At 45.3% G+C, this 20,429-nt stretch overlaps 1 protein-coding gene across 2 annotated transcripts; it reads left to right on the top strand.

Moving 5' to 3' along the window:
* The first annotated feature begins 4,202 nt into the window (after window positions 1-4,202).
* LOC125622606 (olfactory receptor 11L1-like) lies at window positions 4,203-20,115 on the top strand. 2 transcript variants are annotated; one of them, XM_048820731.2, is made up of 3 exons: window positions 4,203-4,315; window positions 15,319-15,382; window positions 18,122-20,115. In XM_048820731.2, the coding sequence occupies exon 3, from the start codon at window positions 18,140-18,142 to the stop codon at window positions 19,118-19,120; it is 981 nt and encodes a 326-aa protein (XP_048676688.1). In that variant the 5' UTR covers window positions 4,203-4,315; window positions 15,319-15,382; window positions 18,122-18,139; the 3' UTR covers window positions 19,121-20,115. The 2 variants fall into 2 exon arrangements, with proteins under 2 accessions (XP_048676688.1, XP_074974654.1); XM_075118553.1 differs by lacking the exons at window positions 4,203-4,315; window positions 15,319-15,382 and adding an exon at window positions 17,404-17,507.
* The last annotated feature ends 314 nt before the right edge of the window (window positions 20,116-20,429 follow it).

The following is a 20,429-nucleotide window of genomic DNA, read 5'->3' as shown; positions in this document are numbered from 1 at the left end:
AGAATCCTCCAGCAAGTGACCCATGCCCCATGCTACAGAGGAAGGCGAAAAACCTCCAGGGCCTCTTCCAATCTGCCCTGGAGGAAAATTCCTTCCCGACCCCAAATATGGCGATCAGCTAAACTCTGAGCATATGGGCAAGATTCACCAGCCAGATACTACAGAAAATTCTTTCCTGGATAACTCAGATCCCACCCCATCTAACTTCCCATAACAGGCCATTAGGCCTATTTGCCATGAATATTTAAAGATCAATTAATTACCAAAATCATGTTATCCCATCATACCATCTCCTTCATAAACTTATCGAGTTTAATCTTAAAGGCAGATACGTCTTTTGCCGCCACTGCTTCCCTTGGAAGGCTATTCCAAAACTTCACACCTCTGATGGTTAGAAACCTTCGTCTGATTTCAAGTCTAAACTTCCCAATGGCCAGTTTATATCCATTTGTTCTTGTGTCCACATTGGTACTGAGCTTAAATAATTCCTCTCCCTCTCCGGTATTTATCCCTCTGATATATTTATAAGAGAGCAATCTTATCTCCCCTCAGCCTTCTTTTCATCAGGCTAAACAAGCCAAACTCCTTGAGTCTCCTTTCATAAGACAGGTTTTCCATTCCTGTTATAACGGCCTGGATAAAGCCATATCAGCACGCCAATGACCAAGCAAAACAAAATACAGTAGGCACCATATTAAAAGGAGTTGGCTTTAAAGCAAAAATTATAATTACTGTGTCAAGGTTCCTTCCCCGCTCTGAACTCTAGGGTACAGATGTGGGGACCTGCATGAAAACCTCCTAAGCTTATTCTTACCAGCTTAGGTTAAAAACTTCCCCAAGGATACAAACTATTTTACCCTTTGCCCTTGGACTTCCACTGCCACCACCAAACGTTTATCCGGGTTTATTTTTATTAGGAAAGCGTTGTTTGGAAACGTCTTTCCCCCCAGAATCCTCTCAACCCTTGCACCCCACTTCCTGGGGAAGGTTTGGTAAAAATCCTCACCAATTTGCATAGGTGACCGAAACCCAAACCCTTGGATCTTAAGAACAATGAAAAAGCATTCAGTTTTCTTACAAGAAGACTTTTAATAGATGTAAAAGGTACAAAAGAATCACCTCTGTAAAATCAGGATGGTAAATACCTTACAGGGTAATTAGATTCAAAACACAGAGAATCCCTCTAGGCAAAACCTTAAGTTACAAAAAGACACACAGACAGGAATATCCATTCTATTCAGCACAGCTTAATTTCTCAGCCATTTAAAGAAAGCATAATCTAACGCATATCTAGCTAGATTACTAACTAAATTCTAAGACTCCATTCCTGTTCTGTCCTCAGCAAAAGCATCACACAAACAGACTCTTTGTTTTTCCCTCCCCCCAGCTTTTGAAAGTATCTTGTCTCCTCATTGGTCATTTTGATCAGGTGCCAGCGAGGTTATCCTAGCTTCTTAACCCTTTACAAGTGAAAGGATTTTTCCTCTGGTCAGGAGGGATTTTAAAGGGCTTTACCCTTCCCTTTATATTTATGACATACTGTAAACCTGAAGGTAATTAAAAATAAGTTAAGTTCCTTGTCACAACTGCAAGATAGTCTCATTCACAAGCAGGCAAATAATACTGTGAATTTGGTAGAAATAGGTCTGGTAAACCTAAAAGCAACATAAAATATGTGGCAGTGACTAAACACCACCTCCTGGCTACTGTAAAAACAACAAATAAAAGTAGAAAATAAAACTGTCTTGGCCATGGGATGTACTGAGATGCAAATTCTTAGTTTAGCATCACTTGAACATAAAATGTTTTGGGTAATATCCGGAAATGTTCGGGTATTAACACATCTTTTAAAACAATAAAAAAAGGTCCTTGTTTAACATCTACAAATATAAATAAATGCAATATGTTTCCAGCATGGTTAAGACAAATTTGTTATTAGTTAAAATTATTGTTAAAATTGTTCACCAACAGTCTATAAAGACAAAAATATAAAAAGTAAGCCCGTTCCCAAAATTGATCATGGGATCCTTTTGGCTACCCCAGGTTATAGGTCAGTAAGCTGGAAAAAAAATTATTGGATACCCAAGGGTGTAAAAATGGAGCCCTCAAAAATGGGTGTGCTTATCCCTTCCTGTCACCACAGAACCATGCAGCAAGGACACATTACTAAAAACATGTGTATGGAATTGCAGCAGGGTGGTCACTCCGCTCCTGCCCTGAAGGGGTTAAAAGCAGCCCTGGAGAGGGCTGTGGCTGGGTAAAAGGGATTAAGAACAGCTGGGGAAGCTGATTAAGTCGCTGACCACAGGTGTGCCAGCTGGCCCTGATAAGAGGGCTGTGGGCCAGAAGCTGAAGGAGTCTTACTCTAGCCCTGGAGTGGGAAGGGCCAGCTGCCTGAGAGAGAGGTACCTTTAGCAGAGCAGGGCTGAGGAAGGGCAAAGGGAGCTGGAGAGCTCCATCCTGGTAAACCCCCAGGCTGCAGGCCTTGTTTACGGCCAAAAGTACTGGGGCTGCAGAGGGGCAGCCTGAGTATAGGCAAAGGCAGCAGGTTCTACCCCCTTACCAGGGATGAGTGGCCATTACAGACTGCAGTCTGCCCCAAGGAAAGGGGGCTGGATGATGACTGGCAGTAGCCACTGAGGCAAGGTGGGTTTAGAGGGTTGGGAGTTCCCCTTTGAGGGGAGACCCAGAGTGGGGGTACTGCTGGGGCAGAACTCCAAGGGAAAGGGGCACCGGGGTCCAGGAGGGACACGGTGCCAGCGACAGGCAACACACCGGCCTGCAGAGGGCGCTCCATATGCTGGGAAAGAGCTAATTCCCAGACAACCAGTAGGAGGTGCCACACCAGTGCATCGTCATTCCGCTACAGGAATAAACTAAAAAAGGTAACTCAGTTTTTACAACAGACACAAAGAACTATAGAAAATCATGTCGTTCAAATATTACATGCTAATAAAAACATGCTATCATTGGTACAGCATTTTTACAGGCTGGTCCCTGATCTCTAAGGGTTCATTGTCTATTATGTTTCACCCATTATTAGTTGTGTTAATATTGTCCTGTGTTTGCTTGCTAGAAATGTGTTGTATGTGCTGTTGAACAACAAAAAAAGTTTGTTAAATTACAACCACAAGCTCAAATTGTCTCTCAGTATATTGCTATGAAACAATTGTATAAAATTTGACCCACTCAATAATTGTTCTTGAGGGGTCAAAAGGGAAACATGTAGTAGTAAAATTTTATGTTTGTATTAATACAATTTAAAAGAAATAATAAAAATAATAATGTAGCATGTATTAAATATATTGGTGTATAGTTTAATCATATCCTGCCAGCCACCCTTTTTGAATAGCAGAAAGGAATGGCCTAATGGGCCATTGGTAAAGATACAACAGCCAGAATCTGTGTCTGGACTGATTTCAAAACAGTGATAAACCTTTAAGGGTCACCAATTTGTTGTAGGTTTAGCATGTTAAAATAAGTAAAAAAATGCAATGATTGTCTGTCTTTTGCATTGCAATTTAATGTTTCTGTTCAAAGTGTTCTGTGTAAATTAATTCTGTTTTGTGTGTAAATAAGAAATGTATGTGTTAAAAAATAAGCATAAAGGCCATCGCTGAACCAAATGTACAAGGAAGAAACCATAAACAAAGGCAAGGGCTCCAGAAGGCTGCAACACTCTCCTATTAAAATGTAAAAAAAGGGCAAATTAACAACTCTAAAAATAAAACAGACACCTATCAATATAAACAAAATAGTTGTAATAAAAAATAACAAAAAACAATTTAAAAAAACAAGAACTCATCAAACAACAATTAATGACAGCATAACGACGCAAAGCTCATTAGTCCCAATGAAGAAAAATCACTATATAAACGGGATGCCTTGCCATAAAACTTTGGGTTCATCCTGCCAAGATTTCCCTGGAGCATCATGTCATGACTGACGGAACCCGGCTCCTCCCTACCGTTGATCAACCTAGCTGGCCACTAGGTTGATCCGGACTGGTAACTATAACATCGACTGGCAGGACAGTGTGCATGGTGTGTGTATGTGTGACTGAAAAGCATATGCTAACTGCTGTTTTCTCAATAAATGCAGCGTGTTGCCTTCTCTCCTGTAAACGATCTCATGTGCTTTGTACAAGCATAACACTTCTTCTGTTTATTTGTCCTCTATTCGCAGTATGCTACTCTCAGGACATGTCCAGACTCTGTTTTGATGATTTCTACTCCAATGGAAATTTGATCTTCAAAGCCTGGATATCTGCTACTGCTCTACAGGGGGTGACACTGGGGTCAGAAGGGACACTGGGGTAAGAAGAAGGAGCAGCACTGTTTTGTTCCACTGGTAGCCTCATTTATCCAATGGGACTGTACGAGAAGGATGAATGTGTCAGAGTGTGACACACTTACTCATGTCTGGTGGTAACTTACTCCACCTGTATTCTAACTGACTCCAATAGGACTTTGCACATTACCATTGCATGTCAGTAAAAGTTTGGCCCCAATTAAATAAGTCTATTGGAATCAGGACAGTAATCTATTTGAGGTTGTCATTGTCAAAGGAACCTATGGGGAGTTAGGCACCCATGTGTCATTGATATGATGGTCACAATGATCCTTTGAAATCTATGGAAGGGCCACAAAGGGCCTGGGGTTTTGAAAAGAATGTACTGAAATTCAATGGGATCTGAGCACCAAACTCCCTTAGTTTCCTTAGAAAAGCCAAGGCTGAAGTCAGCATCCAGATTCTGCTCCATTTACTCCCACTGGGTAACACACTGCTCTGCAGGGAATGCCTTTGATTCCAATGGGACAGATTCCAATTTTCCTATGCAAAGTGAATTGCAAACCCCGCCGGGAGTGCTACTTGCAGAGTAAGGGATTATGCTATCTGGATTCTTTGACCATGGGATGGTGTTCCAAGAAGAAGGAGTGCTAGGCAGAGACAGGCTCCACCTAACGAAGAGAGCGAAGAGCATCTTTGCAAGCAGGCTGGCTAACCTAGTGAGGAGGGCTTTAAACTAGGTTCAACGGGGGAAAGAGACCAAAGCCCTGAGGTAAGTGGGGAAATGGGATACCGGGAGGAAGCACGAGCAGGAGCACGTGAGAGGGGAGGGCTCCTGCCTCATACTGAGAAAGAGGGACAATCAGCGGCTTATCTCAAGTGCCTATACAGAAATGCAAAAAGCCTAGGAAACAAGCAGGGAGAACTGGAAGTCCTGGCAAAGTCAAGGAATTATGATGTGGTTGGAATAACAGAGACTTGGTGGGATAACTCACATGACTGGAATACCATCATGGATGGATGTAAGCTGTTCAGGAAGGACAGGCAGGGCAGAAAAGGTGGGGAAGTTCAACTGTATGTAAGAGATCTGTATGACTGTTCAGAGCTCAAGTATGAAACTGCAGAAAAACCTGAGTGTCTCTGGATTAAGTTTAGAAGTGTGAGCAACAAGGGTGATGTTGTGGTGGGAGTCTACTATAGACCACCGGACCAGGGGGATGAGGTGGACGAGGCTTTCTTCCGGCAACTCGCAGAAGTTACTAGATCGCACGCCCTGGTTCTCATGGGTGACTTCAATCACCCTGATATCTGCTGGGAGAGCAATACAGCAGTGCAGAGACAATCCAGGAAGTTTTTGGAAAATGTAGGGGACAATTTCCTGGTGCAAGTGCTGGAGGAACCAACTAGGGCTCTTCTTGACTTGCTGCTCACAAACCGGGAAGAATTAGTAGGGGAAGCAAAAGTGGATGGGAACCTGGGAGGCAGTGACTATGAGATGGTCGAGTTCAGGATCCTGACACAAGGAAGAAAGGAAAGCAGCAGAATACGGACCCTGGACTTCAGAAAAGCAGATTTTGACTCCCTCAGGGAACTGATGGGCAAGATCCCCTGGGAGAATAACATGAGGGGGAAAGGAGTCCAGGAGAGCTGACTGTATTTTAAAGAATCGTTATTGAGGTTACAGGGACAAACCATCCCGTTGTGTAGAAAGAATAGTAAATATGGCAGGCGACCAGCTTGGCTTAACAGTGAAATCCTTGCTGCTCTTAAATACAAAAAAGAAGCTTACAAGAAGTGGAAGATTGGACAAATGACCAGGGATGAGTATAAAAATAGTGCTCGGGGATGCAGGAGTGAAATCAGGAAGGCCAAATCACACCTGGAGTTGCAGCTAGCAAGAGATGTTAAGAGTAACCAGAAGGGTTTCTTCAGGTATGTTAGCAAGAAGAAAGTCAAGGAAAGTGTGGGCCCCTTACTGAATGAGGGCGGCAACCTAGTGACAGAGGATGTGGAAAAAGCTAATGTACTCAAGGCTTTTTTTGCCTCTGCCTTCACGAACAAGGTCAGCTCCCAGACTACTGCACTGGGCAGCACAGCATGGGGAGGAGGTGACCAGCCCTCTGTGGAGAAAGAAGTGGTTCGGGACTATTTAGAAAAGCTGGACGTGCACAAGTCCATGGGGCCAGATGCGTTGCATCTGAGAGTGCTAAAGGAATTGGCGGATGTGATTGCAGAGCCATTGGCCATTATCTTTGAAAACTCATGGTGATCGGGGGAAGTCCCGGACGACTGGAAAAAGGCTAATGTAGTGCCCATCTTTAAAAAAGGGAAGAAGGAGGATCCTGGGAACTACAGGCCATTCAGCCTCACCTCAGTCCCTGGAAAAATCATGGAGCAGGTCCTCAAGGAATCAATTCTGAAACACTTAGAGGAGAGGAAAGTGATCAGGAACAGTCAGCATGGATTCACCAAGGGCAAGTCATGCCTGACTAATCTTATTGCCTTCTATGATGAGTAACTGGTTCTGTGGATGAAGGGAAAGCAGTGGACGTATTGTTCCTTGACTTTAGCAAAGCTTTTGACACTGTCTCCCACTGTCTCCTATTCTTGCCAGCAAGTTAAAGAAGTATGGGCTGGATGAATGGACTATGAGGTGGATAGAAAGCTGGCTAGATTGTCGGGCTCAATGGGTAGTGATCAATGGCTCCATGTCTAGTTGGCAGCCAGTATCAAGTGGAGTGCCCCAAGCGTCGGTCCTGGTGCCGGTTTTGTTCAGTGTCTTCATTAATGATCTGGAGGATAGTGTGGATTGCACCCTCAGCAAGTTTGCAGATGACACTAAACTGGGAGGAGAGGTAGATATGCTGGAGGGTAGGGATAGGATACAGAGGGACCAAGACAAATGAGAGGATTGGGCCAATAGAAATCTGAGGTTCAACAAGGACAAGTGCAGAGTCCTGCACTTAGGACGGAAGAACCCAATGCACCGCTACGGACTAGGGACCAAATGGCTCTGCAGCAGTTCTGCAGAAAAGGTTCTAGGGGTTACAGTGGACGAGAAGTTGGATATGTGTCAACAGTGTGCCCTTGTTGCCAAGAAGGCCAATGGCATTTTGGGATGTATAAGTAGGGGCATTGCCAGCAGATCGAGGGATGTGATCATTCCCCTCTATTCGACACTGGTGAGGCCTCATCTGGAGTACTGTGTCCAGTTTTGGGCCCCACACTACAAGAAGGATGTGGAAAAATTGGAAAGAGTCCAGCGGAGGGCAAGAAAAGTGATTAAGGGACTGGAACACATGACTTATGAGGAGAGGCTGAGGGAACTGGGGATGTTTAGTCTGCGGAAGAGAAGAATGAGGGGGGATTTGATAGCTGCTTTCAACTACCTGAAAGGTGGTTCCAAAGAGGATGGATCTAGACTGTTCTCAGTGGTAGCAGATGACAGAACAAGGAGTAATGGTCTCAAGTTGCAGTGGGGGAGATTTAGGTTGGATATTAGGAAAATCTTTTTCATGGGAGAGTGGTGGAACACTGGAATGCGTTACCTAGGGAGGTGGTGGAATCCCCTTCCTTAGAAGTTTTTAAGGTCAGGCTTGACAAAGCCCTGGCTGGGATGATTTAATCGGGGATTGGTCCTGCTTTGAGCAGGGGGTTGGACTAGATGACCTCCTGAGGTCCCTTCCTACCCTGATATTCTCTGATTCTATCTGAATAAGACGATCAGACTCCGGGCCCAACTAAAGGGATATGGTCACTCTAGATTGACACCAGTGTATCTGAACTCAGCATCTGCTCCATTCCCTTTGATTATCTCTGATGAACCCTCTTCTAGACAGAGACAGGAGTCGGAACCAAATCGTGACCTTGGCCACCCAGACTGAAAGTGTGTCTACACCATGGGGGAGGTGTTAATCCAAAGCTTTTTGATGAGTTTCAGGTAATACACGAAATACAAGTTGCCCCAGTAGCATGCACATGGACACCTGTTCCATTTTCAATCTACATTGTGAGAACACATGGCAGCAGTTTGCCCAAAACTGAGGGTGTAGCATTTTCCAAGGGTATCCCATGGTCTTTTGCTTTGCTGCTGATCCTCGTGCATCGTGGAACTGCATTTGCTGTGAACTGTGGGAAGTCAGGTGCATTCCATTCCCCCCTACCCCCACTGTCTCTGTCCCATTCTTCCTTTCTGGATGAGCTTGCACCATTTTTGAATTGCTGTCAGCCAGCATGGACTGACCAATGCTGTTGGAACAAGTGGACCAGTTCCTGGGTCACCTACACAGTGTTCAGCACCATTGCTGGGCACAGGAAACCAACATGGATTGGGGGGAGAGGATCTTTTTGCAGAGCTGGCATGACTGGGCCTGGGGATAGTGTTTCATGATGAGGAGGGCTACCCATTTTGAGAGCTATGCACAGCTGACCCCGGAGCTTCAGTCAGAGTTGCGCCTATGGATGTTCACTGGTGTAACTGAGAAGAAAGGGTGGGTTTTTGAAAGAAGACTAAGGGAGTTAGGTGCCCAAATTCCACTTAATTTCAGTGGAAGTTGGTTGCTTAAGTCTCCTTTGAACATATCAGACAGACGTAACTGAGCCAAATTAATTCTTCCCCTAGTTCCAATGGTATAAACGCAGGGTACCGCCACCAAAGGCAAGGGAGTGTATGGGAGAGAGTCAGACCTCCTGAAGTCATGGCATGGGATAGTTCTGATTTTCAGAGGAGATGCATGTCTCTGAGGGCTGCCATTAAATCAGTGAGAGTTGTTGGGGGTTCAGCACCTCTGAAAATCAGGGCAATTATTTTGGGCTGTGATTTTCAAAGGGGTCTAATGAAGTTGGGCATCCATACTCCATTGGACAGCTAATTCCTCTAGGCTCCAATGAAAGTCTTAGCCCAGAGGTCTAAATATGGATTTTAGGGTAGGGTTTTCAATAGAGCCAAAGACATATTGGAACACAAGCCAATGAGACTTTTGCTCCTAAATCAAATAGGTGCTTTTGATATCACACTCTAAGGCAGGGGTCCCCAACACAGTGCCTGCCAAGGCGCCTGCCGGGGCATTTTTGTGCGCCCGCAGGACACCCCGCCGCCGTTCCTCAGCGGCATTTTGGTGGTGACTCTTCTTGCCGCTGTCGCCTTTTGGCGGTGGCATTTCGGTGATGGGGTGTCCGTCGCCTGCCACAGTCTTCTGGGAATAGCAATATGCTATTCCCACAAGAAAGGTTGGGGACCACTGCTCTAAGGGCCTAAAGAAGAAGATAGATTCATTGTACGGGTTTCAAAAGTCCCTAAGTCCCTAAAATTTCCATTGATTTAAATGGAAGTCAGCGGCCTACAAACCTTTGCAAATCCAGGACCTACTCCACCGTTAGAGTCAGCATTGGCCCCAGATGATCCTGTGTGCCACCAGGGGGTGCTGCGCTACAGGAAGTGGGGTCCATGCCCACCTAGTGAGGCGGTTGGGGGCTCTGCAGAGCTTGGAGCATTTGTGTGGTTCGGTGGAGCTCTCCTCTGGAGTCAGTGGTAATCCCATGCCCTGGGCTGTGTGAGGGGATTCTGAGGTGAAGGGAGTGGGGTGGGGGCTTAGTTGGGGGCACTCTCCTGTCTTGGGGCATGCTGAAGTCAGTGCCCAGCACCATTCCAGGCAGTGCAGCACTGTAGGGAACGGGGGCAGAGGGTTCAGTTTGGAACACGCTGGTCCATGCTGTCACAGTGCTATTTCTGGTGGAAGTTATATGGCTTAGATGCAATACCATAATGCAAAACCATCTATTGCCACCAAGTTTTCTGTTGTGCTGTTCACAGGTGTAGTGGTGTGCACTGGCTAGTGGCAGTATTTTGTAATAGTTTCTTCCAGCAGGGGGCTGCAGTGGTGCATATGTGCGTGTGCTAATGTACACACACGGTATGTCTACACTGGAATAAAAGCCCTGCAGAAATAATCACAGCTGGCCTGGGTCAGCTGACTCAGGCTCTCGGGGCCTGGCTTGGGGGGGGGCTAAAAACTGTGATGTAGGTTTGGGCTGGGGCTGGGTTTGGAGCCTGGGCTCTGGGACCCTCTCAATTTGTAGACATCCCAGAACCCGAACGTCTACACAGAAATTTTACAGCTCCCTAGTCTAAACTCCACAAGCCTGAGTCAGCTGAGTTGGGCCAGCCACGCGTGTTCAGTGTAGACGTAGACAGAGTTCCCACTTTGCATCAGGTATTCTCACCTTCCTGCCTTCATCATCTTTTTAATAGTGTTGTGTTGGTTTGCCGAGGGTTGCCAACCCTCCAGCATTGTCCTGGAGTCTCCAGGAATTAAAGATTAATCATAGAATATTAGCATTGGAAGAGACCTCAGGAGGTCCTCTAGTCCAATCCCCTGCTCAAAGCAGGACCAATCCCAACTAAATCAATCCAGCCAGGGCTTTGTCAAGCCAGGCCTTAAAAACCTCTAAGGAAGGAGATTCCACCACCTCCCTAGGTAACCCATTCCAGTGCTTCACCACCCTCCTAGGGCAATAGTGTTTCCTAATATCCAACCTACACCTCCCCCACTGCAACTTGAGACCACTGCTCCTTTTTCTGTCATCTGCACCACTAAGAACAGCCAAGCTCCATCCACTTTGGAATCCCCCCTTCAGGTATTTGAAGCCTGCTATCAAATCCCCTCTCACTCTTTTCTGCAGACCAAATAAGTCCAGTTCCCTCCGCCTCTCCTTGTAAGTCATGTGCCCCAACCTCCTGATAATTTTTGTTGCCTTCCTTTAATTTAAAGATCTTGCCATGGGGTGAAACCTCCAGGAATATGTCCAACCCAAATTGGCAATCCTATCTTTGCCTGTAAGAGGTAGCTGCATTTCAGGGCTTGGTTCCAGAGACCACTAAGTACATTTCTATTTCACATTCAGTTTGATGCATTGCTAAAGCACTTTGTGGTCCTGTGTGATGGAACCCAAGGCAATATTAACCACACCAGTGAGACATGATTGTAGTGTTTAGGGTGAAGCAATTACAGATATGGTCATTTCAAAGACAAACAGACACAATCTCTGGATGCCAAATAGGCCCAGAAGAGCAGGGAGGGGATTATCTGCTATTTTTTAGAGACACAAAGTACAGCAACTCAGCAGGGAAATGTTGACTGGCAACAGCTAAAGGACATTGCATCATCTTTGTTGCTCCACATGAAATGTCTCGGGAGTACCGTGGGAAGGGAAAGGTTCTGCTCCCCCCAGGGAATTATTCATGCCCTTCTTCTCCAGTTTATCAGCTGCAGCTCCCATTGGAGTCAATGAGGCCTCAGCACCAGGGCCTATGTGAACATTGGGCCAATGACCAGGGACCATGCCAGGTCCAGGAATGTCTCTTGCCCTGGCCACACTCACAAATGCAGGGCAAACAGCTCAGCAAAATACACCGGGAGATTTTTCATTCACGGTAGTGAATGGCTAAGCTTTTGGAATAATTAATTCTCTTGATAGTAACTACTCTTAGCTGTTCTGAGGCTGGTCATCGCCTCTGCCAACAGCGATTTACACTGCTGTGTGCTAACAATGGCAGGAACTGAAGGATTCAATTCCTTGACACCGTTTATGATCATCCCTTGACTGTCCCTCCTCCATCTCCACCTTCCTCCCACAGGAAAGTGAGGCACTCAAGGGATAAGTAGTCTCTATGGGTGGCTGATGTGAAAATATATGACCAGCTCCTGAGACTTTCAGACTCAAAGCCTCCTGGGCATTAATTAGATGTTAATCATACTGAGCTGGCTAATGCAGTCTGGTGTAGCTCCATTGAACTGAATAGAATCATTTTGACCAAAGAGCAGTGGCTGAAAACATGGATGGTAATGCTGAAATAATGAAACTATGATAATACTGTTCTTAGGGAAATATTGCAAGGTGAAATTAGAGGAGCTCCCCCACCCTCTGCTGCCTCCCCCTGATGTTCATTATACAGTATAGTCACCCCTTCCCCACCCCCACCCTCTGCTGCCCCTAGTGCCCATGATACAGTATAGCCGCCCCTTCCCCACCCCCACCCTCTGCTGCCCCTAGTGCCCATGATACAGTATAGCCGCCCCTTCCCACCCCCACCCTCTGCTGCCCCTAGTGCCCATGATACAGTATAGCCGCCCCTTCCCCACCCCCACCCTCTGCTGCCCCTAGTGCCCATGATACAGTATGGCCATTCCTTCCCCATCTCCACCTTCTGCTTCCCCCTAGTGCCCATTAAACAGTATAGCCGCCCCTTTCCCATCCCCACCCTCTGCTGACCCCTAGTGCCCATTATACAGTATAACCACCCCTTATACAGTATAGCTGCTTCTTCCTATCTTTTCCCCTTTGCTTCCGCATATTGTTCCTTATACAGTGTATCTGCCCCTTTCCCCTCCCCAGTCATGTGGGTCTCACAGCCCTTGCTCCATCCCTCACCCTAACAGCTACACCACTATTTCATTGCCCTGCAGCCTGAGCTCTAGGGGCCTGAGCCAGCTCACCTGAGCCAGCCGCAGACTTGTCACAAGTCTTTTATTGCAGTGTAGACGTATCCACAAAATCAAGATGCAGGATTTGTTGTCTCTAAACAATCCAAGACAGGCAGCTGTCCAGCATTCTTTTGAAAACCTCCAGTGAAGGAGCTTCCATGACCTCCCTCGGCGTCTGTTCCATTGTCCTCCTGTTCTTACAGTTCGGAAATTTTTCCTGAGATTTAATCTAAATCTGCTGTGCTGTCGTTTGAACCCGTTGCCGCTTGTCCTGCCCTCTGTATCAAAAGAGAACAACTTTTCTCCATCTTTTTATGGCAGCCCTGCAATTATTTGAAGACTGCTATCATGTCCACCCTTACTCTCCTCTTTTCCAAACTAAACATACAGTTCCTTCAGCCTTTGCTCATATGGCTGCATTCCATCCCTTTGATCAGCTTTGTCACTCGCCTCTGGATCCTTTCCAGTTTCTCTCCATCCTTTCTCTACATTCGTGACCAAACCTGGGCAGAGTGCTCCAGCTGAGGCCTAGCAAGCACCAAGTAGAGCGGTACTATCACCTCCCATAACTTGCATGCTAGGACTCTGTTCATGCAACCCAAAATTGCATTTCCTTTTTCTGGAACAGCATCACAATGCTGACTTGTTTTGAGGTTGTGATGCACCACAGCTCTTAGATCCTTCTCAGCAGTGCTGCTGCCAAGCCAGTTACCCCCCAGTCTGTATTTGGGCATTTGTTTTTTTCTTCCCTAAGTGCAGCACCTTACACTTGTCTTTGTTAAATTTCATTTTTTTGTCTAGAGGCCAGTTCTACAATTTACCAAGATCCCTCTGAATTTTAGCTCTATCCTCCAAAGTGTTTGCACCCTTCCCCACCAGCTTTGTGTCATATGCAAATTTGATCAGTATATTCTCTATTCCTACATCCTGGTCATTAATAAAGATGGTAAAGAACACCGGACACAGAACAGATCCCTGTGGAACCCCACTTGAGACCTCCCTCCAATCTGACACAATTCCATTAATAGCTTCTCTTTGTTTACAGTTCTTTAACCAATTATCTATCCACTTATCTATCCCAAGACCACCTTTCTCAAGATTACTTATGAGAATATTATGTGGGACTGTGTCAAAAGCCAAAAGTTAGACCCAGAGCATGTGAGCAAGAACCAGCCAGCCCAGCACCTGAGCGAGAGAATACTCGGTGCGATCTCAGAGTCCTGGCTTTCTCCATCCAATGTCCCATCTCCAGCCCTTGGCCATCCCTGATGTTTCAAAGGAAGGAGACTCAAAATAAAATCCCTTCCTGACCCCTGCAGATGGCTGGCTGAAACCCTGAAGCATGAGCTTTTAGGAACATAATACATACATTGGAACTAAGCTGTAGTGTATTGGTAAGTTTATTGGATGGAAGGTCTCCATGCTCACATCCACTAACATGCCCCTTCACACAAAGAAAGATCCCACCTCTGCCTTCATTCCCATTAGCTCATACATCATCCTCGGGGGGAAGAGAAAGCTCTAAACCCTGTGAAAGTATCAGGGTATCTGAGATGATATCCCACCAGTCTCTGCACAGGTTTCCTACTCCAAGATGGTTTGTTTGACTGTGGGAAAAGGTCCACAAGTCAGCCCAGGAGGCAGAAATCTATCAGGAGAATACCATGATGTCTCATTCCCCTCTCACTCACCCCATTGTAAATCAGGAGCTTCTCCACTAAGGTCAATAGTGATATTGAATCACTGTAAGTGAGAAAAAAATCTGGCCCTTAGTTGCCATCCCCCAAGCCCTAGTGAGCTCTTGCACACTTGTGTAAATCTGGAGTAATTACAGTGAGATTAGCACAGCTATTCTTGATTTTGGGGCTGTTCCAACACCCATTGATTTAAATGGACAGACGAACTTTGGTTTCAGCAGACACTGGACTGGGTCTTCACAGAGCAACTGAGCTCAGAATCCGCCCCTCTGTGTTCTCCACTGGTTTTACAGCTAATTAACTGTTTAGTGAGCTCATCCTATGATGATTGGATGGTTCTTTAGGGACGAGGGACCCAAGGGGAAGTTAGAAGAAAAAGTGTTTTATGCTCCCCATTTCTGTCACTTCGAGTTAGGTGTAGCAAGGTCTGTAATCATCTCTTAAGCCTCCTGCTTAATTAGCTCTGAAATTCAACATTGTGTGGATACATGTTTTTTTCCCCTAAACTGTCTAATTTGTTACTGATGATATTGCATGTTTCTTGAAGAAATTCCTTGCTCTGAACTATTTTTATAGGTGTATCTTTGTGAGATATAAAACACTGCCTCAAAATATCTGATCTGTTAAATTGTCGAAAAAGTAAGTATTCAGTTGCTCCACTTAAATCATGCCTGCATGCTGTCATTCTAAGTGAGGCAAAGTGATGTCCATTGATTCTCTCTGAAATTCACCATTGTGAGAGTGCAAGAATTTTTCCTAACCTTTCTGATCAATTCCTGATGTTATTACATGCTTCTTGATGTTAAAACTCCTCATTGTCTTTGAATTATTATTTATTTATTATTTAGGTGCATCTTTGGGAGACAGACCACACTGCAGCAAGATAGCTGATTTGTAGAAATTGTGGAAAGCGTAAGTGTTCACTGGACCTTATTTCTTAGATGCCTTCTTCTTTGGTTCAATCCAGTGGCCATTGAAGTAAATGGACAGTTTCCTTTTGATTTGAATGGCAAAATTAGACTTTGTCTACACCGGTATAATTAGAGCAGTTCAACTCCAAGTGTGGATGCAGTTATAGCAGTATAAATGTGCTTACACCATTATTGCATATTGTCATGGTTCCTTCCCCACTCTTAACTCTAGGGTACAGATATGGGGACCTGCATGAAAACCTCCTAAGCTTACTTTTACCAGCTTAGGTTAAAACTTACGCAAGGTACAAACTATTTTACCCTTTGCCCTTGGATTTCCACTGCCACCACCAAATGTTTATCTGGGTTTATTTTATTAGGAAAGCATTGTTTGGAAATTGTTGAAATTGAAGCATTGTTTTCCCCCCAAAATCCTCCCAACCTTTGCACCCCACTTTCTGGGGAAGGTTTGGTAAAAATCCTCACCAATTTGCATAGGTGACCACAGACCCAAACCCTTGGATCTTAGAACAATGAAAAAAAAACATTCAGGTCTTGAAAAGAAGAATTTTAATAGAAGTAACAGTAAAAAAGAAGTAACAATAAAAAAAAATCACCTCTGTAAAATCAGGACGGTAAATACCTTACAGGGTAATTAGATTCAAAACAGAGCCCGGAGCCCCGGGGTAGCGGTTGCAGCCGGGAGCCCCCAGGGCTCCTCAGTGATTTAAAGGGCCCAGGGCTCCACTGCGGTAGTGGCAGCTGGAGCTCTGGGCCCTTTAAATCGCCCCTGAGCCCCGGGGCTCCCAGCCCCTTCTGCTGCTGGTAGCTCGGGGGTGATTTAAAGGGCCCCGGGCTCCCAGCTGCCGCTACCACATCTGGAGCCTTGGCCCTTTAAATCAAGATTTAAAGGGCCCAGGGATTTAAGGCCATGCCTCTTCCGGTTGAGGCCACGCCCCCTGCTCAGGACTCCAGCATAACGGTAAGTCCTCTAACTTACTTGCACCCCTGGGTACAGACTAACATGGCGGCTACTCTGAAATCTCATTGAGAGTTTCCTTCAACAGTCCCAAAGTAAACCAGAGTAATTAAAATGGAATCAATCCTATGAAGCATTCCTGAATTCCTGATCAGGATTTTATTAGCATTTTTCTCCCCCTTTGCAGTGTCTAAGCAGAACTGAACTGTACATGGCTGGATGTAATGTTAGAAGATATAACAAAAAGATATTTACTGTGATTTCCCATAAATTAGAAGTGTCTGAAAACGAAATCTCCAAATACAAACGTTCCCAATCCCAACTCTGTCACAAAGGACTTGATCCAGCACTCCACTATTGCAGTTTTGCACTGGGGATTTCAATAGAATTACAGGGGTATACAGCTGAAGGGGTTCAGCACTCAGTCACATTGCCGTAGTACCGACATCTGTGAATAGTTCAGCTGCAATCAATGGGTTACTCAAGTTCAAACGTACTGTGAGAGAAAGAATCTGGACTTCAGGGAAAGATGTGGGATCAGATTCTAGCCACAGTCAAACCAGTGTAGGAGTAATTCCACTGAAATGGATAGTGTTCCTCCAGATTTATCTGATATACCTGAGGGCAGAGTTTATGCCTTAGAGAATTTAACCTATTTTCCAAGCAGATAACTATGTTCTTGAGTAGATTTGTTATTCAGAATTGTTCTTCATATGATTGTTATCAATCATTCAGAGCACATGAATCTGCTCTTATTTACACTGTTATAAATCAGGAATAGCTTCACTGAAGTAAATGAGATCACCACTGTTGTGGATAAAAGCCCAATTCTAGTCTTATACAAAATTAAGTTTGCAGCAATCTGTCTATCTAAGTACTCATTATAAAGAATCAGATGTGTTGATTGGTTTTGATTGGACAGAGTGATATCCATTCTTTCCATTACCTAACTGAAAGAGTGTAATGCTTCAAATCTAGCTAGCTAGCTAGCTACATGCCCCCCCCCCCCCTTACTTTCTCTCTCTCTCTGTTGTTAGATGTTTGGCTGTGTGTGTGTGGGTTTTTTTGTGTGCTGCCCCAGCTATGCACAGACAGCTGGCAGAGCATACGTCTAGTGAACCGCCCAATGACCACAAGATTCGTTAAGGTATGAAAGCACCAGGCCAGGTTTATTGTCTCCAAAGCACAGTAATAGCACCTGGCAGTCTGTACGAGGATACTAAGATATGTATGCCCATGACAATGGACACAGCTCAGTGAATGGAGGAACTTTCCATTCCCCCCTCGGCTGGACAAAACAATAGATTAGTTACTGCCCCCTGACCTGGCTAGTTATTACTCATCACCTTATACATGTTGGTTCAATTAAAACATTTTTATTACATACTTTATCCTGACCTTGTCTTTTAGGAGGGGTCAGTGTGTTCCTGGGGGAATGTTTTTGTACCATCCTTGATATCAGAATGTTCTGGTACCACTTAATATTGGAATGTGTTTGTGTAAGTACTCTGTGCTTAGGACTTCTTAGAAATATGTATTTCTGCAGTATCAGCCCTATTCTTGCCAAATTCTGTAAGCAGGTCCTAGCTCATACCAGGCCTCTAATACAAGGGCTTATAAGGCTCTCTTCCTCTTCCTCCTCCTCCTCCTCCTCCCCTCTCTCTCTCTCTCTCTCTCCACCCCAATTTCCTGCCACTTTAATTAATCATGTGTTTAATTCTAGTAAGACATTGTGTATTTTTCTTTGTATTAACCCCACAGATCTGACACTATGTGGCTATGGAGGTTTGGAACACAACAATTGTAACCCACTTCATCATCCTGGGCTTCCCAAGCCTCCAGAAGCTGCAGCTCTTGCTCTTTTTTGTGGGCTTGATCATCTACCTCATGACCTTGTCTGGACATATTGTCATCATCACAATAGTACGTCTCGACCTCCGCCTCCACACCCCCATGTACTTCTTCCTCAGCAACTTCTCCTTCCTGGAGATCTGGTACACCTCCAACATTGTTCCCAAGATGCTGCAGGTCTTCCTGGCCACAGACAGGTCCATCTCATATGCCGGTTGCCTCGCCCAGCTGTACTTCCTCATCACCTTGGGTACAGCTGAGTGCTTCATCCTGGCCATCATGGCCTATGATCGCTACTTAGCCATCTGCAACCCGCTGCGCTACCCGATCCTCATGAACAACAGGGTTTGTGTTCGTCTGGCCATATGCTCTTGGGTAGGTGCCTTTGTTGTCAATGTTCCACCTCTGGTCTCCCTCTGCAAGCTGCCATTCTGTGGGCCCAACGAGATCAACCATTTCTTCTGCGATGCCCCACCCTTGCTGAAACTGTCCTGCAGGGACCCCCGCAAGGCCGAGACAGTCAATTTCATTGTGGCCACCAGCGTCAGCGTCAGCTCCTTCCTTCTAATCGTGGTCTCGTACGTTCTCATCATCGTGACGATCTTGCAGATCCCTTCGGCCCCGGGGCGCCAGAAAGCTTTCTCTACCTGCGGCTCCCACTTGGCTGTGGTGACCATCTTCTTTGGCACCCTGATGTTCATGTATGTGCGGCCGACGTCCAGCTACTCCAAAGACTCAGTCAACTTCAACAAGCTAGTGTCCATGTTCTACACGGTGGTGACGCCCATGCTCAACCCCGTTATATACTGCCTGAGGAACAAGGAGGTTAAAGAAGCTCTGAGGAAAGCAGTGATGGGAAGGTGTGTACTGCTGCCCAAGGCTGGGAACATTCCTAACAGGGGTTGGTAATAGAGGGGAAGGGGAAGCTGAGTATGGCAGGGAGTGCGTGTGTGTGTGTGATGTTAAATAAGTATTCCTCTAAGTCAATATGTTTCATTCCTTTTAACTTAACAAACTTTACTATAGGCTTTCTCTCTCTCTCTCACTCTCTCTCATATGCCGGATAAATCTATCTATCTATCTATCTATCTATCTATCTATCTATCTATCTATCTATCTATCTATCTATCTATCACCAAGCAAACATCCACCCTGCCCCCCCCACACTCTCTCTTTCTAACCTGTTTTCTATAGTGTCTAAGGGACATATCTTTAAAGGTATTTAGGCAAATAGTGGGGTATTCAAAAGCACTTCAGTGCCTAAAAGTCATAGATTTTAATTAGGCCTTGTCTACTGTACAGGGTAAGTTGATGTATGTTACGTAACTTGCGTAACTTAAGTCGACATAGTTTACATCGACTCGCCGCAGTGTCTACCCTGCTCTATGTTGGTGGGAGAGGCTCTCTTATCGACATAGCTTCCGCCTCTCATTGAGGTCATATACTGAAGTTGACGGGAGAGCGCTTTCCCAGCGACTTATTGCATCTTCATCAGACCCGCTAAATCAACACCGCCGCATCAATCACAGCACCGCCAATTTAGCCCCATAGTGAAGACAAATCCTTAGTGTTAGATGCCTAGGTGCATTTGGAAATCCCATGAGTTCCTAAATTTCTTTAAAAATCTGGCCTTGTTTCTATTCGATTGTCTGTCAGTCTATTGTTTGCCACTATGATCTATCCACTATCCTTTCACAGATAGTGACTCTCTCTCTCTCAGTCCATCCAGGGTCTTGTACTACACCCATGATATCTGAACACCTCCCTGCTGGACCATCCTCTTCTCCTCCATTATTATACCATATTGCATAGTTTAAACAGTTATGTATGCAAGCAGATGTTTTAACTATTGTAAAAGTCATTTGCAATTATAAATTTAAATTAATAAATATATCTGTCATCTAGCCAATCTCTCTCTCTCTTTTTCTAATGTGTCTATGAACGTATCATCTGGGAATCCTGAGTGAAATCCTGGCCCCATTAAGGCCTGTTGGTGCATGATCTCACCTGGACTAAGTTATTCTCATTGGGTAGATCTGCCATCTGAGCTGGGAGTGTGGTTCCCCTCGTGGGAGTACAAAGAGCGGTATAGCCATATAGTAGCACTGCTAGTCGCAGCAGGGGCACGGCTGAGCTGTTCCAAGTACAAAACCTGCTGCCCGTGGAACAGCTTCAACAAGAGAGTCAGAGGGAAACCTACAGCAGAATATCCCATAGG

This window comes from Caretta caretta, chromosome 13, assembly GCF_965140235.1.
Source record: "Caretta caretta isolate rCarCar2 chromosome 13, rCarCar1.hap1, whole genome shotgun sequence".
Classification (NCBI taxonomy): domain Eukaryota; kingdom Metazoa; phylum Chordata; order Testudines; family Cheloniidae; genus Caretta; species Caretta caretta.
Note: the sequence above shows the minus strand (reverse complement) of the source record. Positions and strands in the feature narration are given on the sequence as shown.

Excerpts from the sequence above, each read along its gene's own strand:
- LOC125622606 (XM_048820731.2), top strand. The coding sequence starts at position 18,140 with ATGGAGGTTTGGAACACAACAATTGTAACCCACTTCATCATCCTGGGC.